At 58.5% G+C, this 24,380-nt stretch overlaps 1 protein-coding gene across 1 annotated transcript; it reads right to left on the bottom strand.

The window, feature by feature from the left end:
- Nucleotides 1-456: 456 nt before the first annotated feature.
- Nucleotides 457-20,977, bottom strand: ARAP3 (ArfGAP with RhoGAP domain, ankyrin repeat and PH domain 3; the record flags this gene model as incomplete). The annotated part of the gene is made up of 33 exons (XM_080353461.1): nt 457-1,023; nt 1,749-1,787; nt 2,118-2,255; nt 2,358-2,421; nt 3,213-3,248; nt 3,907-3,989; nt 4,147-4,280; nt 4,460-4,588; nt 4,749-4,863; nt 4,974-5,048; nt 5,333-5,401; nt 5,574-5,721; nt 6,143-6,248; nt 6,411-6,623; nt 6,780-6,943; nt 7,745-7,808; nt 7,897-8,095; nt 8,333-8,435; nt 8,560-8,713; nt 8,787-8,918; nt 9,238-9,400; nt 9,603-9,785; nt 9,958-10,038; nt 10,191-10,395; nt 10,502-10,608; nt 11,434-11,618; nt 11,839-11,959; nt 12,767-12,836; nt 13,075-13,344; nt 18,244-18,314; nt 18,499-18,572; nt 18,850-18,911; nt 19,893-20,977. The coding sequence occupies 33 exons, from the start codon at nt 20,975-20,977 to the stop codon at nt 457-459; spliced, it is 5,409 nt and encodes a 1,802-aa protein (XP_080209587.1).
- Between the last annotated feature and the right edge of the window lie 3,403 nt (nt 20,978-24,380).

The raw sequence follows: 24,380 nt of genomic DNA on the forward strand, positions 1-24,380 counted from the left end.
CAAATATACCATGGTAGATGCAAGAAGGGAAGTGGGGGATGGCTTGGGTGTCCTGACCCTGCCCCACAGGCTCAGCACTGGGGAGGGGACATCGTGCTGCCTTCCCCCCGCCGGGCACTGTGCCGTGCTTCCAAAATGTGCAGGCACGAGGTTCCTGCTTTTATTTTCCCATTTAGTTGCCTCCCTCAGTGCTGGGCCTGATGGCAGACATGCCACCCGTGAGCAAGAGTATGTGTGGCAGCACCCCTAACCCTCCCAAGAGGGGGTACTGCAGCTCAGCATCCTCGTCCCCACTAGTCCCCTTGTTCCCACCGGTCCCCGCTCCAATCCTGGCTCTGGATTCAGGAGGAGGAGGAGGGTGTGGGCTCCATGGTGTGGGAACACGGGGTACCCATCGTTGCTGCTGCTGAGAATGACTTCACCCCCACATCGGTGGCTGTCCCTTTGGCACCCAGGTCACGTCACCGGCTGGTCCTGCTCCGGTGGCTGGCTCTCGTTCTTCCTGAGGATGACACTGCTGAGCTCCTGGATAAGTTTGTTGTTGATGGGTGAGGAAGGCTGCATGTTCCTCTTCTTGGGGATCTCCAGGGAGGTCTCTGTGGTGGGACTGCTTCCCGGTGCAGCCCCCTGGTCCCAGTCCCCGGCCAGCACCAGGGAAGGCTCCATGTTTCTCTCCAAAGAAGCCGTTTTGGTGGGTTTGAGCCCCTGGGCTGGAGCTTTGTCGCTCTCCAGGTTCAAGCCCCTTTCGAGGGACACGGCCTTGGTGACAGAGGGACCTGCTACCCTCTGGGCTGGGCTGGCAGGCAATGAGGAGCGTAGCGCCGTGGCCGGGGGCTGCTCGGGGAATGTGGCCGGCTTCTTGGACCTGTCCACAGGGGGCACAGCCGATAGATCTGCCAGCAACTCCTGCCCAAGCTCCAGCGCGGCCAGCTCGGGGAAGTTGCCAACCTCCTCATAGACAGGATCAGTGTCTACCTCCTTCTCCTGCTGCTCCTCCAGGGAGTCCTGGTGCATCTTCATGGGCTGGAGAGAGCAGGGGGATAGAGTGAGGGGTACTGCCCACTCTGCTCAACCATAGCCCTCCTGTCCCTCCTTACCTTGCCCTCCCTGCACTTGGATGCTGCCCAGGCAACTTTGACCTTGGGTCTGAATCTCATGGGGACCCACCTTCTGCTAGGTCTGTTCGCTCAGGCACTGTTGCCTTTTTCTTCCCCCATAGCCAATGGAGGGTGAGTGTTTTGGACCCTGCTGAGGCACAGTCTGTGGCACCAGGCTGTGGCACCAGACCAGCATCCCTTGGCAGAGGTGTTCTGGGGTGGGGAGGGCAGATGGGCACCCATGCAGAGCCCAAAGCCAGGCGAGGTGAGGTCCAGCCAGGTGGCCACCACAGAAATAACGTGATAGCAAATAGTATTCAAACCTATTTCCTTGTGCTTCTTGTGTTGATCTCTCTGGACAAAGTGTGCCCAACAGGAGAGGTGCTGGGAACTGGGCTGGACTGTTGTGGTCTTGCTTGCACACAATGGGACCATGCAGGAACCATGCAGGGACCCCCTATCCCTGGGTATGGGATACACAGAGCAATGTGCGCCCCCTCCTCTGCCATGCAGTGTGGGCAGAATGGTCTGGGCATGTCTCCAAGTGCAGGTGGGATGGGTGGGATACTGCAGCAAGCCCTTGCTTCCATAACCAGAGGGCGCAGTGCAAAGCTATAGCAATGGACATGCTTCACGTGTGTAGGTACTTACGAAGAACATGGACAAAGTCCTTCGCGTGTGCAGTCGGCGCTAGAAACAGAGGAGACGGGCAGAGGTAAGCACGTGACAGCGCAGAGCAGGGTCACGGATGCCTGGGCAGGCAGAGGACAGGCAGTGGGGTGCAGCACCCCATGTGCCTGCACAGGGCCCTGCACGCACGGAGAGCTGCCACAGACACGAGCACAGCATGCAGCACGCACACACCGTGAGCACAGGGACACACACCCAAAGCATCCATTGGTGTCAGGCAGCGAGCACCTGCACCGGGGCCCTGGGGCAAGCACAAGGTCTCAGGATGGGTGCATGGACCTGGCTGGGTGCAGGAGCACCCATGAGTGGGGGTATCTGCGGGGGCTTTACCAGGGTCTGGTTGGCAGAGAGCATGGTGGCATCGGTGCTGTCCCCATGCAGGGGCACCAGTGGCATGGTGCCGAACTTCTGCTTGGCAAGGTCAGAGGAGGAGCGCCGGCGCATGATCACGGGGCGCAGGTCATCGTGCTGTGCACAAGGACAGGGCAGGGAGGGGTGGTCATGCCAGGCTGCCCTGCCAGACCTCTCCCAGCCCAGCCCAGCCGGGAGGCACAGCCAGCCTGCACCCACCTGAGCCTTGAGGATGCTGGTAGTCCAGTCCCACAGCTCAGCCTGCCCTGAGCACACCAGGTACCTGCGGATGAGTCACCTGAGAAGCTGCTGGGGAGCAGGGCCAGCAGTACCCAGGTCCCCTTGTCACCTTGCCTGTGAGCCTGAGACTGCCAGGTACAACTACAGCTGGCAGCTGTAGTCACCTCTGAAACCCCGCATGCCCAAATCACTGCATCAGGGCAAGGCAACAGCTCGTCAGGCACCCGTAAGCCACCACAGTTCAGCTCTCCTTGCTGCCCTTAGAAGAACATCACAGCCACTTCCTTGTCGGGAGCAGGCAAAGTGCTCAGCTGCTGCCCCAGCATTGGCAACATCATGGATATGGGGACGGGATCAGCAGGGTGCACGGGTGTGCCCAGGCACAGCGGTGTTGGGGAGGATGGGGCATGGAGCCCATCTCAGGGCAAGGTGCAGGGTGCAGGAGCACCTGGTGTTGGGTGCAAGGGGACAGAGACCAGTGTTGCATGAAGGCTGGCAGGCAGCACAGCCATGCAGGTGACACGCACACCTGGGCAGAGTGGGCAGGTCCCTCTGGAGCCTGGTGCTGGCTGCTTGGAAGATCCATCTCCAAGGGGTTCTGGTGTAGATGGGGAGGTGGGAAGAGTGGCATTGAGGTGGATTGACCCTGACCCCACCTTGTGCCAGGCAGCATGTGGCCCCACCACTGTGTCCCTTGTGTGCCCCAGCCAGGCACCAGTTCTGCCTTGACCCCCAGGGACCTGTAGCACTGTCTCTGGCTGTCCCAGCCCCACAAAAACTGGGGACAGGTCTCAACATCTCCCCAGCTCCAGGATGGCAGGGGCAGATACTCACAGTTGCTGCTTGTCCAGGGTCAGCGTGAAACCCCACCTGGGGAAAGGAAGAGACAGGCTGTGGGGCAGCACCACCGAGCTCAGACACAGCCCAGGGGCTGTGAGCAGTGGGTGGAGGTTGAGCTCACGGCACCGGCCAAGGCTTGTCATGGCTTTGGGTTGCGGTGGGGCTTGATGAAGGGGGGTGAAGGCTTTGGTGAGGAAGCCATATGAAGAGCGGCTAAAGCCACTTGGTTTGTTCAGCTTGGAGAGGAGACTGAGAGGAGACCTCATCATGGTCTACAGCTTCCTCACAAGGGGAAGGGAAGGGGTAGGCACTGAACTCTTCTCTTTAGTGACCGATGACAGAACCCAAGAAAATAGCAGGAAGATGTGCCAGGGCAGGGTCAGGTTGGACATTAGGAAAAGGTTCTTCCCCCAGAGGTGCTCGACACTGAACAGGCTCCACAGGGAGGTGTCACGGCCCCAAGCCTGACAGTGTTCAAGGGTAGACTGGACAACGTCCTCAGACACATGTTGTGACCTGTGGGGTGTCCTGTACTGGGACAGGAGTTGGACTCAATGATCCTTGTCGGACCCTCCCAACTGAGGAAATTCTGACATGATCTCAGCAGCCAGGTTCATGTGCCAGGCACTTCAGGCAGGGACTGGGGGATGCATGGCCCAGGGCCATGGTCAGGGAAGGTCCTACTTACTGGGCTGGTGGCTTCAGCTTCTTCCTAATGCCCATGTAAACCTTGGCTGCATCCAGGGGCCACTCGCGTTCAGGCTTGGTGCTCTGGGGAAGGAAGTCCTTTGGGTCAGCCCAGATCAGTGCCAGCCCCCCTGCCAGGAGGACAGCCACCACTGTGTCACTGCTGCCCCCAGGCTCCCTATCCGTGCCTCTCCTCCCTCCCTTGGGACACAGGTCCATCCCTGCAGCATCCCCCGGCTACCCGCTTCTCCTTCAGCAGCAGCAGCCTCCGGTCCCGGATGACGAAATAGCGCTCCTGAAACTTGTTCCCCAGCAGCTTGGGGGTCTCCTCACGACACTTCAGCAGCCCACACTTGGGGGTCTCACGCTTGACACCTGCCCAGCATGGGGAGATGGGGGTCAGGGGGGCTGGGAATGTATGAGGGTGTCTGGGGTGTTGCAGGGGGATGCCACCAGGGGTCTCGGGGCAGTGGCCAGGGCAAGGGAAAGCTCAAGCAGAGCTGTCCCCCTCTGGAGACATCCCTTGGGGCTGGGACCCTTTGTGATTGCCTTACCTGTGAAGAGACAGCTGCCCTCACCAATAGGGACCTTCCTTACCAGCAGGTATGCGGCACTGGGCTCTGGGAGCTTGCACCACTGCAAAGCTTGCTCCAGCACCTTCTCCTTGGGGTGCAGGGGCCGCTCTGGGGAGGCAGGGACACTCTCACTGCTGTGTCCCCTTCTTTGTGCCAGACCCTGTCCCCACTGCCACTGGCAGCAAGCCACCCACCTGTACCAAACACCTCCTCCTCACCAGCCCAGCCATGCTGAGAGCATCCTCCCATGCCATCTGCCCATGCTCACCCAGCTCCCCATTCTCGAGGGCCTCAAAGGTCAGCCAGATGTCCAGGCTGGCCGCCACATTGCGCATCTCCAGCACCTGGTTGGTGAGCTCCTCTGCTGTCATCATGGGGGACACCTGGAGCCAGACACACAGGGAGCTGTGGTGGGTGGTGGCAGGATGTGTCCCAGGGACAGGCAGCACCAGGACCCTTCATCCCTCCCACATGGCCCTGCTTTAGGACTCACCTTCAGGGTGACACAGCAGTCGGGCAACTTCTGCTCCAGGTAAACCTCAATGATGAGGTCCCCTGCCTGTGAGAGCTGGGGAAAGAGTGGGTGGCATTGGTGCTGTGCTGTCATGGATGCTGTGCACATCCCCTCTCCTCAGGGACTGGTGGTGGTGTCCCAGGGAGCTGAGGCTGCTTGTTCCCTGGGCAGGAGCCTCGCAGTGATGAGTGAAGGGGAGACAAGTGTGGATAGGTCCTTCACCAAATATCTGGTGTGGGACACTGGGGACCCAGAGTGGGCAGCTGACAGTGTCCCCATCCTCCAGGCAGTCCCACCAGCCCTGGTGTGATGGAGGCCAGCAAGCACATCCCTAGTACCTGGGTGTCCTTCCAGGTGGTGATCAGACTGTTCTCCAGATCCATCTGGGATACCTGGTCCTCATCAATCTGCCGGAGGAAGGGTGCACAGGGTCAATGTGGAGTGGGATGTGGCTTGAGGACACATGGCCAGTATTGAGGGATGCACGGGGAGGTGAAGGTGGACAGCATGGGGAGATACAATGCGGGAGGGACAGAGGCAAATTGGGGAGTGCTGGCAAGGCCCCTGCAGGGATCTTACGTTGAAGATGCTGACATAGTTGTCAATGAGGTCTTCCATCACCTTGACCTCATGCTCCCCTTTGCCATCGGTCTGGAAAAGGCTGGGTGCAAAGAGCAGTGATAGGTTCTTGGTGCTCATCTGGTTGAGGTCTGCACATTTCTGCACCCTGGGACAGGGAGGACAGAGGTGAGGGGCTGGTCCCGCTCTGGGTGAAGTTTCAGCCCCAGCCACCCTCCTCTGCCTCATACAAACTCTCCTGAAACAGCCCCACCTCATATTCTGAGTCAGTATTTTTCCCTCTTTTTTGACCACCGGGTGAAGTTTACATCCTACACGGGGTTGTGCCCTACTCTTAAACCTCCTCTCACTCCCCCTTGCTGCAAGATGACTTTGGGAACATTTGAGGTGTCCCACAGTAACCTGCTCCATCACATCCCAGCACCAGCTAGGACACAGGCACTGAGCTCATGCTGTCTTGCAGGAATGGGAGTTAGCATTCCCCAGGCAGCAGGGAGACCCCATACTGCTTGCCAGCCTTGGGGACCCTGGCTGGACCAGGGGACCCAGTGGAGACGTGGCCCACGGACCGGTAGAGGTGCCCGATCAGTGCAGCCAGGGTCTTGTGGTTGAGGCGAGGCAGGCGATGAATGAGCTCCTTGTACCGCTCCAGGCGCTGGGGCTTCGAGGAGATTTCTGGAGGGAAGAAAACAAGTTTTGGACCGTTTCTGAGTCTGGTGGACACAGACCTGACATGGGACCAGGGCTGGTACTGGGATCCCGTCCTGAAAGATACCAGCCCCGGTACTCCCCAGCAGGCAGCCCAGTGTGGGGGCAAGGGTTGGGTGAAAGAGGTACCTGCAGCCTCCTTCCACTGTGGGTGCAGCTCCAGGGTGAAGACGGGGTCCTCGAGCTCACGGAAGAACCTCTTCAGCACATCAGTGACATCCTCGATGAAGTTGTCATTGATGCGCAGCTTGACATTGCGGGCATCCCGCCGAAACTCCTCCATCAGTACCTTGATTCGGGATTTTGCCCCGTTCTTGCGGTAAATTCCCTCATGCCGCAATCCTGGGGCAGGGACATGGGGTCATTAGGGCTCAATCCTGCCCAGAGACTCCCCAGTGGGGCTGGTGCCCTGAGATCAGTGCCTCCTGCCCGGACCCCTCAGCTGCTACGTGTGTGCTGAGGGGTGCTCTGACCGTGACACCACCATGCTGGACTCACCGTACTGGGTGATGAAAGCGATGCAGCTGTCCACGATGATGGGGATGTCCCCCCGGCTCAGCTGCTGGTCCCGCAGCGCGTTACCTCGGCCCCCTGCTGATGCCTGGATGTCGGCATACCATGCCGCCGAGTCCGCCCGTGACAAGCCCTGCAGGTAAAATGTCCTGAGAACGACAAGGGCAGAGAAAAGGGAATGAAGGTTGCCCAGGATGGATGGATTACTCCTCCTGCCCATGTGCACAGCCTGGCTCTGGGACAGGCAGCAAAGCAGAGTCAGGCTGAACCGAAAGACACCCTGCCCTGGCTTCTTAAACTGGAGTCCCCAGTTTAACAATGACAAGAAATTACTGGAGTCCAGGGGAGAGCTACAAAGATGATTAGGGGACTGAAGCATCTTTCTTATGAGGAAAGGCTGAGAGACCTGGGACTGTTCAGCCTGGAGAAGAGAAGCTGAGAGGGATCTTATTTATGCTGGTAAATATCTCAAGGGTGGGTGTCAAGAGGATGGATCAGAGTTTTCAGTGGTGCCCAATGACAGGATGAAGGCAACGGGCACAGACTGAAACACAAGAAGTTCCATCTGAACATGAGGAGAAATTTCTTGGCTGTGAGGTGCCAGAGCCTGGACCAAGCTGCCCAGAGCAGGTGTGGAGTCTTCTTCTCTGGAGACATTCAAAACCTACCTGGATGTGACACTGTGTGATCTGCTCTGAGGGAACCTGCTTTAGCAGTTGGGTTGGACTAGATGATCTTCAAAAGTCCTTCCAATCATAACCACTCTGATTCTGTGAGAGACCCCAGGCTGAGGTGACCTCTCTAAGCCCCTTGGCCACAGCCCTGCTGTCCCAGTAGCATCCTCACCACTCATTTGGGATCAGCACTGACCCATGCATCAGTGCCTTTGCTCAGGCATCCTGCTGATTTCGCTTGGTACATTCCCCATCCTTCACACAGCCAGCACTCACCTTCCCATCTCCACCAGGATCAGCAGCTCTTTCTTCTCTGGGGTGTCCGTGGGGGGAACCAGGCCTGCATTGGGGTGAGAAGTAGAGGGGTCAGAGCCAGGCACAGCCACTCGCTACATGATGCCTGTCTGATGCTGCAGTGTGGCACTCACTGAGCTCCTGCAGCCGCCGGAGGTTGATGCTGTCCTCAGCCCCGTCATCCTCGGCGGGGCAGATGAAGAGGTGGGCTTTCTGCAGGATGAAGAAGGCCTGCTGCCACCGCTCAGGGTTGAGCATGCACTTGTATCGCAGCTGGCCCACACGCTGGAACTCGTAGCCCAGCAGGCAGTGACAGCTCACAGGTGTGAACCACTGCAGGACAGAGCAAGAGATGAGCCCGGTAAAGACAAGGTTCAGCCCCTGAGTGCAGACCTCCACAAGGATGGGGGCAGGTCACTGGGGAGGATGGGAGCTCCTGCGAAGGGAAGGAGGGTACCTGCCACAGAGGATGAAGAGCATGGGGAGGTGGGAGGAATCACAACAGGGAAGTGGGGATGGAGCCCAGGAACCCACCAGTGTCATGGGGTGCCGTGGCTCGGGCTGGCTTACCTTGCCAATGGCACTGGCCCAGGCTTGCAGGGTCTCAGGCCCATCGGTTCCCAGCTGTTGCACTTTTTCCCCAGTGAGGAAGAGCTCAAGGGTGAAGCGAAACCTGCAGAGGATGAACCAGCTCGAACCTGCACCCAGAGCCAGACCAGCCCATTGCACCAAGCAGGGCACAGTGCTCTACATGCCCATGGTTTCTCTGGGCAGCAGGGGGGCAAGGCTAGGGGTACCTTTCCGTGGGACCAGGGCTGGCGAGCCCCTGGGCTCTGCCCACACCCAGGGAGATGAGATCCCCGCTCTCGATGTGGCCCAAGGGCTCAGTGCATTTCTCTGTCTCGAAGAACAGCAGGGCTCTCTCCAGGGAGCACCAGGTGCGCTGGAAGTCTGCAGGACTGGGGTGTCAGCAGCACCGGGGTGAGTGTCCCGCTGGCTGCCCCCTCGAGCTCCTCATACTCACCCTCTTTGCTCTTCTTGACACCAGGGAGTTTGTGGGGGGCCATGGCCCGGTACAGGTACCCACTGTGTGTCACTGGCTGTGTGATCTCGTTGTAGACACCCTCTGGACCTGCTTCCTGTATCTGCGGGCTCCCTGCAGGGAACAGAGCTGAGAGTGGGGCTGGAGCAGGCACTCACCAAAATGTGGGTACTTGGGTGGGCAGAGAGTCCCCACTCTTGCAGGTGTGGGCCAGGGGGCGTGCCAGGCATGGGGTTCCCTGAAAAGGGGCTTCAGAGGAAACCACCGCCTTGCTCCATCCCAAAAGAAGGGTGCAGTGGGGCAGGTCAGTCCCCCAGAGAACCACAGTGCCTGCTGCCCTGTCTGTCCCCAGCCTTGGGACACACTGTGGATGATAGAGGCAAGGAGGAAGACTCCCTGTCACAGCTAGATGAGGCTTGAGGGTCCTCATTACCTGAGTGGTTCCTGGGCCTTTTGCTCTCTGGTCCCCACCAAAGGTCGGCCCCAGGAGCCACCTCGCGAGGGGTGGGGTCAGCTGCCAGCCCAGCCTCTGTGGATGAGAAGAACTGCAGGACGGTCTTCAGCAGGGCTGGTCCTGCCACTGCAGTGCACAGTGCCTGGGATGAGACAGGTGACTGTAGGGACCATGTCCTGGCTCACAGAGACCCCCAGCCCACTGTCAGATGTGCTCAAAGGTAGAACGAACAGGGCACAACCTCCCACCGGGACTGCCAGACATGGGGCTGTGGGTGCACACAGACAAGCAGGAGGTGTTAGCATGCCATAGCCAGAGCTCTGGGGTGGGTAGGTGGTCCCTACCTGGAGCACATCCTCCTGAGTGGCGTAGTGGGGATGGGGCAGGCGGTACCGTCCCTCTCGGTACTTGCGGGAGATGAAGTCCCGTCTCTGCTCAGCACTGGCATCTGGGTAGAGGGCCTCAGCAGCAGGGAGGTGAGCTGCCCAAAACCGATTTGCTCGGTCATTTCCGAGCATGATGAAGAGCTGCAGGAGAGTCCCATGGTCATGATGAGCACCAGGGCCAGCCTGGAGGAGCAGGATGCCCGGCACCCCTGCGTCACAGGGGAGACTGTGGGGGTACTGCCCTGCCTGGGGAAGCAGCCTGGCCCACAAAAATGCTGTGCCCACCCCAATGCCCTGCTCTGAGTGCCTCTACCTGCACAATTTCGTTGGACCAGACACTGGTGTCAAGCTTCAGACTTTGCACCTTGGAAATGTTGGAGCCCAGGCTGCGGTGCTGCCCTGTGGAGAGCAGACAAGTGAGCAGCCCTTGATCCTGCTGGGGAACCAGCACCCAAATCATACCTGTACCCCAGCCAGCACCCTGTCTGCCCGGGCAGACCCAGCCCACACCCACTGGGAGCCACCTGTGCCCACTGGGGAGGTGTACTGGCCTGCACATTGCTTGCAGATGACCACGCACAAGTTGATGGATGCCCAGTCAGGACTCTGAGCCCAGCAGTCTGCACAGAATTTGTTGGCTTTGTTGGACCAGATCTTCTCTGCCACCTCATAGTCATAGAGCATCTCAGCTATGGCCTCCTGTAGGGCCTCCATCCACTCCCGCTTCTCCCGCTCTGATTCCGCCACAAAGCTACGAGCACCAGCACAGCCAAAACTCAGGGACCTGGAGCTCCCAACACTCAGGTCCAGCACCCGATTGCATCCCCCACCTTGTCTTACCCAGACACCCAGGGTACCTGAATATCTTGAAGGGGGTGATGAGCTCGAAGCTGCGGTTCTTGGCTTCACGGATGGTGGAGCCACGCATCTCGATCACGCAGATGCCAATGCCCATTTTAAAGAACTGCAATTCAGAGTGACACTGGTGTTGGCTCTGCAGCATTGTGGCCATGGTGGACACACTGTACTGGATATGGCTGTGATTCTGGGGCTGGAGCCAGGAAGCTGCACCCCACTTCCATCACTGCTCTGCTTGGACCAGTCAGACCTGCCTGCCACACCTCAGCCATCCCACGTGGGCTGACATAAAGCATTCAACAAGCATGTTATGCCTTAAAATGAAAGGCAAGTTCTGCCCACAGCCCATGAAACTGGGACATTCAAATCTTTCTATTTTGGGGATTTAAGTCTGCATTGAGTCAGGCACATTCATAAAGCAACATGAGCAAAAACCCCAGAGGCTTGATGCTGCTTTGTGCATGCCAGGCAAACTGGAAACCAGGTGACTGGAAAAATACCCCTGCAGGCAGGAGGGACTTCCATGGGCAGCGGGCAGGGTGTGATGGGCCGGCAGAGACCTGCTGCCTCCCACAGGTCAAACCCACATTGCAGCAGTCGTGTTTGTTGGTGGTAATCTGGTCACTGATCCACCTGTCCTGTGTTGGATTGGGACAATTTGATGCGACTAAGACTTAAGTGTCAGGCAAAAGATGAAGACAATTTGGTAACAGGGAGGACATTGGGGTGACGTCCTCTCCTGGCAGTCCCAGCATCTCCAAGCCCAGGCTCCCACTGTGGCTGCCCCATGCAGGATCTCCACCATTCCCTTTCTCCTGCCCATCCTTTTCCTTTCTGCTCTCCCTTTGGCACTGACCTTGGCTAAGCTCCCACTATCACTCTCACCCCCATCAACCATTGGCACAGTGGGGTGCCTGGTTTGTCCACCAACCTGCTCGCTCTTGTACAGCCACATCTCAGGCAGGCTCAGAGCTGCGAACACCTTGGACTTCTGGCCCTTCAGCTCCAGGGTGCCTGACTTCTGGCAATGAGAGGTGTTGGCAGGCCGAGGCCGGGAGCTTCCCCGGTGCTGGTCCATCACCTTCTGCAGCATGGAGCACCACTCATTCCTCTGGGCTGGGGACCAGGCATGAGGGAGCAGGTCTTAGCCCTTCCCAACAGCCCTAGCATGGAGCAGAGCACCCAGCAGACATAGCAGGGGAGAGGTCCCCTGGCTCATTGTGGCCAAATGTTTTGGGGAGGGAGTGAGAGGTGCCCATGGGATGCTCTGGCTGGAGGAGGGACGCAGGAGTGGTTCCTTGAGGACTGGTGGGCCCTGGCCTGGGTCTTTGCTTACCCTCATTCTCAGCACGGAAGACAAAGATACGGTGGCTGGTGCAGACCTGGAACTTGTTGTCCTTGGTGGAGCGAACCTTCTCGATCACAGAGAGCGGGATCACCCCCTTGGGGTAGGGCTCCTGGAACAAGCCCCAGGGAGGGTCATCCCCCTTTGCCTTTCCTGTGGGGCACCTCCATAACCCAGCCACCCTAGCACCTGCCTTGCTGTGCACACTGGCACCGTAACCATAGGGTTAGGGGAACATGACAGAGAAGCCTGCAGGCTCCTGCAATAATGGTTGCTCCTGGGCCTTGCATGGTACCCATTTCTGCATGGGTGCCACTGATGTGGAGCCAGCCCATCTGTCTGTGCCGTGGGACTGGGGCAGCCACCAGCACCCTGCCACAGGCCTAAGGGAGGCATGCAGCACCCCATGGAAGGATGAGAGGCTGTGGGACAGGAAACGATTGTTGACTCATCCCATGCACATAACCCGCAGTGCCAGTGCCTGCAGTGAGAAAAGCCCCACTGTGCAACACAACCTCACGTCCCCGGGGTGCTCGGTTGCGTGCTGCCTCATGCACCACCCAGGGAGCACCCGCAACTGAGCAGGAACTGAGCATTCCGGTAGGGATGGATGCATGGCTGGGACCCAGAGATCCCTCATTTACAGCCAGTCCCAGGGCCCGTGAGCTGCCAGGGCCCTCTCGCCTGTGCCCTGTTGGCAGAGGGTCCCTCACTGCTCTGGGTTTCTTATTGTATAGGGCTGTGCTCAGAGGCCCCCAGGCACAGGGGCACGGTCACCCTGCCCTGGCAATGGTAAAGCAATGCTGGCTCCTTACAGGAGGAGGACAAGGGGAGGAAAAAGGGATATGGCAGCTCACGTGGTGACAAGTCACCATTCTTATGTGGCATGGCGTAGCCTCCCTGCTCTGCCCCTTCATACCTTGTCACTGCTGAAGTACATCAGGTTCTTCCCATCAAAGCGGACATAGCGCCTCTGGAAGACATAGTTCCTGTTGGGATGGCAGAGAAACGAGGCTGTTGGGAAGGGGATGGTCCCCCTGAAAATCCCACATCCTCTCATAGACACCTCTTCCCACAAGGGTGGCTGCATGGAGACCCTTGCAGCACAGCTGAGGCATCCAAGAGGCTCCTGGTTGCCCCAGTAGCCTAATCACCAGCATGCCCACCTCACCAGCCTTGCCCAAGGGGGCTTTACCTATGGGGAGCATGCCACAGGTGGGCACGTACCCTTGTGGGGAGAGCTTGTCCAGCCAGCTGCTGAGCATGGTGGGTCGGGGCTCAGAGAGAGATGTGAAGCTGGCATAAGGGGAGATGGTGAGGTCATCCAGGACCTCATCTGGATAGAGATGGGCTGCCAAGCTGAAAGAGGCACCCTCGGCCCGCGGTGCCTCCACAGTGGAGTAGCCTTCTGTGTCATTCTGGACTATGCGGTTGATGAGCCGGGACCGGGTCTCCTCATCCTCGCTCCTTCCTTCGCTGCTGCACTCACTGCTCATCCTGCAAGAAATGAGGCTGTGGGAGTGCAGTTGTGGCAGCACGGCTGCTTGTCATATGGGGTCTAAGTCAACACCATCCATCTGGGAATGTCTCACACTGCTCCTGGACTCATCCTGAGCTCCCAGTGACATGGGTGTTTGCATCTCCATGAGCAGGATAGGACAAGGGCTTGGTGCTGATGAGCCCTGTGGCCACCAGAAGGCTGAGGATCAGCCAGTCCTATGCAATGGCAAGGCTGGGGGTAGCTGGCAAAACGGACTTCTTCATCTTGGGTAATACCGCATGGGCCACCACACATCTCCAAACCCTTTGCATCACCTCCCTCTCCTCTTGACACCTCAGGCAGCAAACCGAAGTCAGGCCGCTCCCCTGCCCACATCCACCTCACTGCTCTGCACCCACCCCGGGTCCATCCCCGCTGGAGGTCTCAGCCTGTCCTCTCCCTCCACCCCTCCAGCGTCCATGGCACCGGGAAGGTCCTTCTGCCACAGCAGACTCCCTCCCCCTCTCACATCCAGCTGAAATGTTCTGCAAAGTGATTAGGCTGGTAGAGCTCCTGCATCCATCTCCTTTTCTTGGGAAGTCACGTTGAAACCCCCAGCCAGGCCTGGTGTGACTGTCCAGCCATAACAATAAAAGGAAATTGTAAAAATAAACTGCTAAGCCTGCCCCTTCCCCTCAGCCCTCTCAGTCAGATGTTTGTATTTCCCTGAAAAGGAAACGTGCTGGAAAATTTCTGACCGTCCCAGGAGCTCACAGAGGAGCTGCCCAGGTGCAGTGGTGACGGGCAGGAATGGAGCCACAGCAGTGTCTGCTGTTGGCAGTGGGACACCCCAGCACCAGGAGGAGAGCACCCGTGGCACTGGGTCACTTGTGGAATCCAGCACCTGGACGAAGAAAAGGCTCCCAAGAAAGGCAGCAAGGATGGTCCATGCCCCATCAGCTTCTGTCTGAGAAGGGTGAATGATGTGGGGAGGCTTCTGAACTGGTAGGCAGCATGAGAAGGTCAGAGAGGCATCTCCTGGACACCACCACTGAAGTCACAGGAGCTGAAGACCATCAGACAGGGGACTCAGCTGGAGCAGGGTGCAGAACCACATGGGGAAGTGGCTGATCTGTGGGACTTCTCACCATGGGCAATTGTAGATGGGGAAATTTGTGGAGGAGAAACCCACTGGCAGCTACTGAATATGAGAAAACATCTCCAGATTACAAGTCCATGTGATAGAAATGCTTTTGGACGAGGGGAATGCTCCAAAACACCGCCCCTCATCAAAAACTCTCCAAGCACCTGGTTTGAGCGATGCCTGATCATGGGAGCCAAGGCATTGCACAGATCTGTGCTTTCACCCTGGACGGGCACCTTATGAGGCCATCAGATGTCCCTGAGCCATGTGGGACAGAAGCAAGACCTGAAGTCTGCCTGGGAGGATGCTGGGCTAGAGCCACCCAGGCCAGGGGTCGGCTCTGGAGAAGTGGGCTGCTGTATAGGGCTGAGGAGGCAGGTGGAGAGGGAAAATGGTCTATTTGGCTCCAGTGTCTGCAAGAAAGATAAGAAGTGGCCATGGGTGTCTGGGAGGCTCAGAACAGCATGAAAATTGCTATTTAATTAGAATAACAGAGTCTTGGCAGGGTGGCTTGTCTGGCTGGCGTCCAACCCCGGTGTCCAGCTTCTTCAGGATGGACTGGCCAGGGAACAGGGTGGCTGGAGGACTCTGTATGTCACAGGTGGACATCAACCTTGGGTGACAGAGCCAAGTGGGAGACAGACTCACTGAATGGGTCAGGGCAAGAGAAAAAGGGAAAAATCCATGAGATCCTCTTCCTGAGTCATGATTTACAGCCACTGAAACCACGAGGACCTGGAGGACAAGCAGCATCTGGCAGGAACAAGCAAAGCCCATGGCCTGGCTGAAGTGAGGTGTCTCAGCATCCCAGGAGGGCACCAGGATCTAAGCCATGTCCCAGCTCTGCCCTTGAGGACAGGGTCAGTGGAGGAAGCCTCCAAGCAACAAGCTTGCAAAAGCCAAGTCATTTCCCTTTCCAGCTGGTGTCAGGCAGTGAAGACATCTAACCTTAGGGCCAAAGGAGACCCCAAGGCAAGGAGAGGCTATTTCCAGGTATTTCCAGGTCAGCTGAGCCTGAAAGATGATGCCTGAGGTACACCAAGTTGGGGCAGACTCAGTCCATCAGTCCTCATGTGAAAGAGCTGGTGAAGGACGGAGGATGGGAAATGGAAGAAAGGTATCTGCTGGTGGTGAGGGAACCAAGGAGCTCCTGTTGGATCTGGTTACTTCAACTGGGGGTCATGGGCCAGACAAGCAACCTGCTGGTGGGCACCTGGCAGTGGGTAGGGAGATAGGAACAAGCTACCAAGGACACACCATCCCCAGTATTTCTTTTTCTGCAGGGGAGATGTTTTGGGGTGTGAGGAGAAGCAGTCCAGGTAGTTGAGGATCATCTCATCATGGATCTTGATGCAAACCAGGGCAGGGCCCACCGTCCTCACTATGATGCCTCACAAGTTGCTGTCTGACCCAGTCCCCCAAGCTCTGCGAGGTGACACAGACACTGCTGTGACACTGTCTTTCTCCTGCTGAGACTGAACATAGAATCATAGAATGCTAGGGATTGGAAGGGACCTCGAAAGCTCATCCAATGCAATCCCCTCATGAAGCAGGAACACCCAGATGAGGTTACACAGGAAGGTGTCCAGGCGGGTTGGAATGTCTGCAGAGAAGGAGACTCCACAACCTCCCTGGGCAGTCTGGTCCAGTGCTCTGTTACCTTCACTGAGAAGAAGTTTCTTCTCAAGTTTAAGTGGAACCTCTTATGTTCCAGCTTAAACCCATTACCCCTTGTCCTACCATTGTTTGTCACTGAGAAGAGCCTGGCTCCATCCTCGTGACACTCACCCTTCATATATTTGTAAACATTAATAAGGTCATCCCTCAGTCTCCTCTTCTCCAAACTAAAGAGCCCCAGCTCCCTTAGTCTTTCCTCACATGGGAGATGCTCCACTCCCTTAATCATCTTGGTTGCCCTGCACTGGACTCTCTCCAGCAGTTCCCTGTCCTTCTGGAACTGAGGAGCCCAGAACTGGACACAATATTCCAGGTGTGGTCTCAAAGCAGGTGTGTCTGAAGCAGGGCAGTTGCACCAGCACTGCAGGGGGCTGAGCGTTGCCAGCTCGGATGAAGGTGCTCAGCATCAGGGAGAGCAAATCCCACCCTATGCTCCAGGCTCTGCTGGACCCTCAGAGACCTAGAACCCAGTTTTAAGGGGAAATGCGCATTCCTCTTCCTGTTTGCTGAGGATATCTTGTGCTGGCGGTCGGTTCTGTCCATGTCTAACGCTGACACTGGCTGCTTAGATCCCATACCAGAGAGCAGAGTGGTCCAGACAAAACTACCCCAGAACAGGGTGGGAGTAGGTATCTCAGGTAGGAGGAAGATATTGTGCCAAAGGGGTGGGAGGGCCTCTCTGAAGTTTGGAGTGGGAAGTATTTCCCAGAATGAGGGTGTTGATGGGCTGCAGGAGATGCTCATAACATCCCCAGTGGCCAGGTGCCAGCCAGCAGGATGAGTAACTGGCGGAACTGGAGAAACACCAGTGCTGAAGGGAAGGATCGGGAGGTCCCACAGAGGACCAGGGCTGACTGGCAGCTGCTCAGCAGCTAAGCAGGAGCCCATACCTCTGCTCCAGGGGATTATGGTCAGACTGGTGGCGCTGCTCTGGGGACGAAAGTGTTGGAACAGCTGGCCAATGGGGTCCATGAGCACAACACAAAATGTCTTCAAAGGCTTTTCTGCCTTTTGTTTAATCACCCACATTCCCCATCAGGTTAGTTCTCAGGATGGGAGAAAAAAACCTGTGAAGACCTGCTGGTGGGCCTATCCTGCAAAGTCCATTCTGTGTCCAGGGCTGATGCACTTGGGATGCTCTGGATCCCAGCTCCCTGGAAGCTGCTGAATGGGGACTGTGACTTATGGGCCAGCACTCAGCCCTGCTCTGAATGGATGGTTCAGAGGCTCCATGGCAGATTTCAATATTTCTGGCTATAGAAATCCTGTTCCCAGGTATTTGCAGCTTCTACCCATGGCCCATCCTGGCTCTCATCTGATTGCAATGTCTGGCTCTCTGTGGCACTTGATCAGGCCACTCTGCAGTGACTTGCACCCAGGGCAGGAGAAGGGCTGGACCAACCAACGCTGAGGCCAGAAGTGCAGGGGGATGGGGATGCACTGGCTGGTGAGGCCACGGTCAGAGCTGAAGGACACTGAGCTGCAGCTCGCCTCCTTTCTAAGCAACACAGGAAAAGGAACCCTCCCCGTATGAAATGGGAAGCACAGCCTTCCTTCCTCTTTCTGAGATGCTATCAGGAGCTATGGAAAGAACATTTCAAAAGCATTTTAAAGGTGCCCCTCACACCCCCACTATCCCTCACTGTGTGGCAGATCAGCAAGTGCTGATCTGATGATGCTGGGGCCTTTGGAGGTTGCACATTCCTTCATCTAGAGCTTGGACTCATCCTATTTCTGAGCAGGTCCCATCCCCTGTAGTGTTTCCATGCTCCCGGTGGCCAAATCCCAGCTCTGCCCAGTGTGCAGGTGCCCAGTGACACTGGCACTGCCCCAGCTGGGCACCTAGAGCATCTCTTCACCAGCACTGTCCCCCTGAGAGCCACTCACCAGCACAGCTCCTTCTCATCTCTGAGCTCATCCGCTCCTCTGGAGGCTGCTGACCTGATCCCAGATGCTCCTGATTGGCTCTAGGGTGGGGAAAAAGCCCCCACCACCTCTCAGGCTGTCCCCAGCTGTGTCCCGTGTTCCCCTGGTATGCAAAACCCAGCCCCTGATCTCAGCCCAGCCCCTGCAGCCCAGAGGAGGCGGTGCCTACCTGCGTGGTTCTTGCTCCAGGTCCAGCTCAGACACTGCCTCGTAGCTCTGATCAGAGGAGATGCCAACACCCTAGCAGGAAAGATTGGTTACATCTCCTCTCCCCTCAGCCTGTGACCCCCACTCCAGCAGCGATGCTCAGCCAGGCACTGCCGGGAACCACAGTCTCACCAGCTGCAGCTCCCTACTTTGCAGCAGCTGGTGGGACACAGAGTGACAACAGAGGACAGCCACCGTCCCCAATGTCTCCTCTCACCTTCTGCTTCTGGGCTGGCGCTACCTGCCCAAAGATAGTCTCGCTGTAGGGGCTGATGAGCGGCTCACTGAGCTCTGTGGGCAGAGACATGAGAGGGAAAGGCAGTCAGCTGTGGCAGGACTGCCAACCGTGGAGGGGTCCCTCCCCCCGAGCCCACCACAATACACCCCAACATCCAGGGCAATTGGCACAACAGATGCGCCAGCCTGAAGACCATCCCAGCCCCTGAGTGGGGCAGAAGTACGGGGTAGGACCTGAGGGGAAGGGAAGGTGTGTGGATGTCCTCCTCACTCCCCTCCTTGGGGACAGTGGGATGTCCCCGCTGCACACTGGTGGCTTGGGGGCTCTCACCTGGCTTGCTGGAGGGTCTCTGTGGGATGGGGGGCAGGCCCCCACCAGGCCAGCTGGGACTGCTGAAAAACAGGAAAGGAGTTACTGCAGATGGGGCAGGTTGAGAGCCTGGGAGATTGTTCCACCTCGTTTTCCCATCTGGTTTACACAGGCTGGAGGCTGAGCCTGACCAGGGCTGAGCCCAGATTTATCCCCCCTGGGATGTGCAGCATCCCCTCTGTGCTCCCAGTGCCCTCACAGTATCACAGTATCACAGTATGTTCTGGATTGGAAGGGACCTCAAAAGATCATCTAGTCCAATCCCCCTGCTGGAGCAGGAACGCCTAAGTGAGGTTGCACAGGAACTTGTCCAGGTGGGTCTTGAATGTCTCCAGAGAAGGAGACTCCACAACCTCCCTGGGCAGCCTGTTCCAGTGCTCTGTCACCCTCACTGAGAAGAAGTTTTTTCTCAAATTTAAGTGGAACCTCTTGTGTTCCAGCTTGGTCCCATTGCCCCTTGTCCTATCATTGTTCGCCAACGAGAAGAGCCTGGCTCCATCCTCATGGCACTCACCCTTTATATATTTATAAACATTAATAAGGTCACCCCTCCTTGCTTCCTTCTCCCCCCCACACTGGGACCTGTTGGGCTGTGTCTCCTGGGGCTGCCAGGCATTTCCTATCCCAACTAGATCCCCTCTAACATCTCCCGCATTGTTCCCAGCACCAACTGTCCCCAGAGCCCTCAGCCATCCCCTCACCATGCTGAGGACCCCCAGCCCTGCTGGCTGGGTGGAGAGGAGAGGCAGCTGATTCTCTCCCCAACCTGAACGAGCAATCTGGCACCCAGAACCACTGTTTTGGCTCAGAGGAACCCCAGCTGCCCTGTGGGACTGCTCCACGCAGAGCCTGGAGAGGGCACGGGGCGGGGGTGGTGAAAGGGGCTTTGTCAGCACCTGGAGGCAAGCAGGGCCAGGCTGAGGATGGGGCCCCGGGGGTGTGGGTTCTCTGGCTGTTCTGCACCCCCCTCTGCTCCCCCAGGGTGAGGAAAAACATCTGCTTACTTGTGCTTGTCGTCCGGCTGGGCCAGCTCCTGCAGCGCCAGAACCAGGGGCTGAGCGAGAGCCCGACCCTGGGGAGCATCCTCCCCTCCTGAGTCTTCAGCGGGGGCTGACGAGGGCTTGAGTCCTTCATAGATGACATTGGACACCATCTCCAGCCTGCTCTGCCCTGAGCCCGGCTGTGAGGCTGACCTGGGGCATGGCGAGGGTTCTCTTTTGGCCGGGGCAGCTGGGGCAGGCAGGGGAGGGCTGGATGCGGGGTGACCCTCCATCACGCTCCCAGGGCTGAGATCGGCTGCAGGGACCCTGTGGCTGAGCCGCGGTGGGACAGACGGGGCAGACGGGGGAGATTGCTCCGCTGCCTCCAGGGCTTGTCCGCAGTCTGGAGCTGGTGGGGGGGCTGTCTCCTTCCGAGCATTTTCTCGCGCTCTCCGCCGGGATGTTCCCATGCCCATGGCCACAGTCTCTCCTGCACCACTCGGCAGCACTGGCCTGGGGTCTGGGCTCTCCAAATCTGTGGAGCTCTCCCCTGGCACAAACCCTTCCAGTACCACAAAGGCTGCAGGTGTCCTGTCAGCGTCCAGGTTGTGTGCTGGCACTGTAGTGCGCGCCAGCGGCGTGGGCACCAAGCCTAGCTCCGGCTTCAAGCGAGGGAAAACCGTCCTTGGCTTGGGAACCGGCTTCACGATGGGAGGAGCAGGGTCCTTCTCTAGAGGTGGTGGCTGGGCGGGCGCAGCAACGCGCTGCTGTGTCCCAGAGGCATCAGTAGCACCTCCTGGCTCTGCTTTCATGGCATCCTTGCCTGTCTGAGGGGCATCCAGGACCTCAGAGGCTTGGAGATGTGTGTCTCCTGCTTCGGGTCCCCTCTGGGATGGAGTGAGCATCCGTGTCTGCTGCACCAAGTTCAGGATCCTTTTGCGGTGACCGGTGGCGGTGATGCCGATCCGCTGCAAGTGGTCCCCATCCAGCGAGGTGGCATCTCTGGCAACGTGGTACCCATGCTGCTTGAAGACATCCTGGTACCTCTCCAAATGGATGGTGGCCAGCCAGTCTGCAATATCAGAGTCAGGGCCACACGGGGAGCTCATGGCCCTGGGGTGCCTCTGCCACAGATGCTCAGCCCATCATCTGTGGAAGGAGGAGAGAAAGGGGTGAGAAGCGAGAAGGAAGGGACAGGGGGGTTTCAGCTGCCATGAAGACCACAGATCCTGTGGGTGGGAGGGCAGGGTGCACCCGAAAGTCCTTCCATACAGCGGTTCTCCCTGGAGCCGCTCACCTCCTAGCTCAAGAAGCCAGCATCCTGTTGTTCCTCAGCCTGAAGCCTCTCTGCCCCTCCCCGGAGCTGCCGGATCCTGGCCCTGCTTTGTCGGCGAGGCTGTGACCCGAGCGCAGGCAGGAACCGAGCGGCTGGGGGCTCACGGGGGAGTGGGTGGGCGAGCAGACACCGGGTGCTGGGGCACCTCGGGCTCTGCCGTGCGTGGGACGGAGCAGGAGGAGAACGAGAGCCAGGAGGTGTCCCAGCAGAGGGGCTGACTGAGGCAGATAACGGGGAGCAGCTGGGCCCCTCCCAGGGGATGAGCTCCTGTGCCGGCCAGCACGGGGAGGGCTCTGCGGCCGGAAGGGCCAGACCATAATCTCTCTCTCTCTGCTACTGGTGAGGGCATGGGAGAGGTCAGCATGACTCACAGCAGGCAGAGGGGGGACAGCCTCCCACCCCCCAGCCAGAACTGGGCTCCTGTGCGCCCCCGCTGCCAGCACCCATGGCTTGAGATGGAGGGGCACAGCCTCGGGCTCACACTCAGCATGGTGCCCACCCGCTGGGTCCCACATCCCCAAATTACTTGCCAGCCCGGCCTCGGGGCAGAGCTACGGGCTCTCTGCATGGTGCCGAGGGCCTTTTTCCCATGAATCATGCTCCTCCGCACTAAACCATCTGTGCTGACTGTGCTGCCACTGAGTCTTTTTCCAGTTCCTCCATTTCCCTCTATTGTTCGGAGCAAGCTTCCTTCCTGCTGCCTGCACGCTCCCACGCATCCCCTGCCCCCTCCCGCGGGACAGCCGGGCCAGGATCCATCCTACATGAGCCCGGGGCCCCGGCACAGGCATCTGCCTCCTCCCCGCCACTGCCTGCACAGGCAGGGGTTGCATGAGCGGCATGAGGAAGCATGGGCAGGCTGGCGTGGTGGCCGAGGTGATGGTGTCCCTGGGAGCACGTGGCAGGGGATGCTGTCAGTGAGATGTGTGGGTGCGGGGTCTGCGTGGTGGGTGTCTGCTGGGGACTCCTCATGGCTGCTGAGCAGCGTGCGTTGAGGAGGGACGGCCATGGCAGCAGCTGGCTGAGAAGCTGGGGGAGCAGGGCAGGGGGACATGGCAGCTGGAAGGCCGCCTGTTGATGTAAGATACACGCAAAGGGCTGGGCAGGGGGCTGTAGGGGGTGATGTCCTGTACCAGTGTAGGCTGGGTGTCTCCGGCACAGACTTCAAGGGCTGTATCTACTTCTGCTCAGCAACCTGGTGTTGAAATGGGACAATTTCCCCCTTTCTTGTGCCTATATCACCTGAGGGATATGTGGCCAGCATTTCCCGCTGCCTGCCCTGCCTGGGGCTCCAGCAGGCAGTCCCCTGTGGGGACCTGGCCCCTGAGACCTCCCCGTGCCAGGGCAGTGGGGCTGTGCCGGGCACTGGGCTGTGGTGGGGCACTTTGGGGCAGTCTGGCTGTGCCCATGGGCAGTGGCGCTTCATAGGGAGATGGACACTGTCCCTGTCCCTGCAAACTCATGTGGAGCAGCCAGTGCAGTGGGCTGGAAGTAGGTAGTCCTGGACCTTCCCCCAATCCCTCTGTCTGTCTCATCTGTCCCCTGCCACCCTCGGGGTTCTCCCTCACCTCTCGTGGTCCACGGTTCCGGTGGAGCAGCATGGTGGCAGAGCCGCTGTAGCCTCTTTGGCCGTCCTGCTCCAAGATGTCCCCGGTGGGCACGGGGCTCAGCCTGCAGGCAGGGGCAGGCAGCCCTGCAGGAACCGCTGCGGGTGCAGCCAGCCTTCGCAGCACCCAGCCCACGCCTCCCACTGCCGGTCCCTCCTCTGGGCCAACCCTCTGGCCCCCATCCCTGTCCCACCCTCCTGTCCTGCCCCTTCCTGAGCATGCTCCTGCCCCATGCTTGGCCCTCAGCCAGGCTCTGCCCTCCTTTGGAGGCTGCCCTCCAGCCTCCCCGCTCCTTCTTTCACCTTCCCAGCAAGGGTCCTGCATCCCACCGTAAGCCCTTGGACAGGCATTGCCATGGGGCAACCAGGCTTCCCTGAGACCCCTCACCCTGAGAGGGCTCTTTGAAGTGCTTGGGTGCATTAGGCTCTATCTGCCGTTTCTACCTCTGCCTGCAGGGAAGAGGAAATATTTGCTATATCCACCATGGCCTGGGACTGGGCAGGGTGCAGGTGCGGGAAAGAAGGTGCTGCCAAAAATGAGAAAACAGGCTAAAACGTTCATGCTGGTGAGAGGATGTAGGAGGGCTGGCACTGGGGCTCATTGGGTGAAATGTTGGGAACATGAATTCCTCCTCATGCTGCAGGGATGCAGGGATGCTTGAACCCATCCCACTGCTAGTGCCCCATGACCAGGGGGATGTGGAGTGAACTGAGGGGCAGGATGGCAGTGGGGTCTGGGGTGGCAGGGGGACATTGGGAGAGTTTTTCTTCTGTAAACAGCCTGTACTTTCACCACTGGCCAACCCAGCTGCCTCTAACATAATGCTTTTCGCAAGACCCCCATGGGGCTGGCAGTAAGTGTGGCTCAGCTGTTACCCAACCTCTCACATGGAGGATGTCAGAGGCTGATATCTCACAACACCCTTATCTGCTCTTGATGGCAAAGCTGATAACAACTCCCCCGGCTCTGAGGGTCCAGCCCCCTGGAGACCCCCTTTGCTCCAATCCAGGCTGGTCCCTGCCTGCCCCAACAACATCCCCAAAAGCCTTTGTGGGGGGTGGGAGTGCAGGAGCCACCCTGCACAAGTGTCTGTGCATGCAGCTAGGTGTGGAATGACAGCTTCTCCTTATCGTAGCCTTGCTCCTACAAAGCAGAAGCAGAACTCAGCAACAGTCCAGTGTGGCTTTTGCCTTCCTCCCTCTCCCTCATCAGCTGCTCCGGCGGGGGGTGACACATCCCCAGGGCTGAGGATGACACAGGTGGCCTCAAGGACCACCCTGAGGGTGGGGTGTGGAGACAGGGTACACGGGCACTCTCAGGGTGTGCAGGGACCCTCTGGTGTTGCCATGTGCCATCCCACTGGGCTCCTGCCTATGCCCCTTAGAGGAAGCTGTTTGGGTAAATATAAGCACCCACTCCTCACGTGAAAAGTGCTGAGGTCCGCAGTGGGAGCAGCTGGAGGGGCAGAGTGAAGGGTGTCAGTAGCGCTGGTGGCAGCCAGTGTACCATCAGTTCCACCCCACCATACTGGAGGCATCAGCACCAGTGAAGCAGACTCCTGGATGGGGC

This window comes from Nesoenas mayeri, assembly GCF_963082525.1.
Source record: "Nesoenas mayeri genome assembly, chromosome: 14".
NCBI classification, from domain to species: domain Eukaryota; kingdom Metazoa; phylum Chordata; class Aves; order Columbiformes; family Columbidae; genus Nesoenas; species Nesoenas mayeri.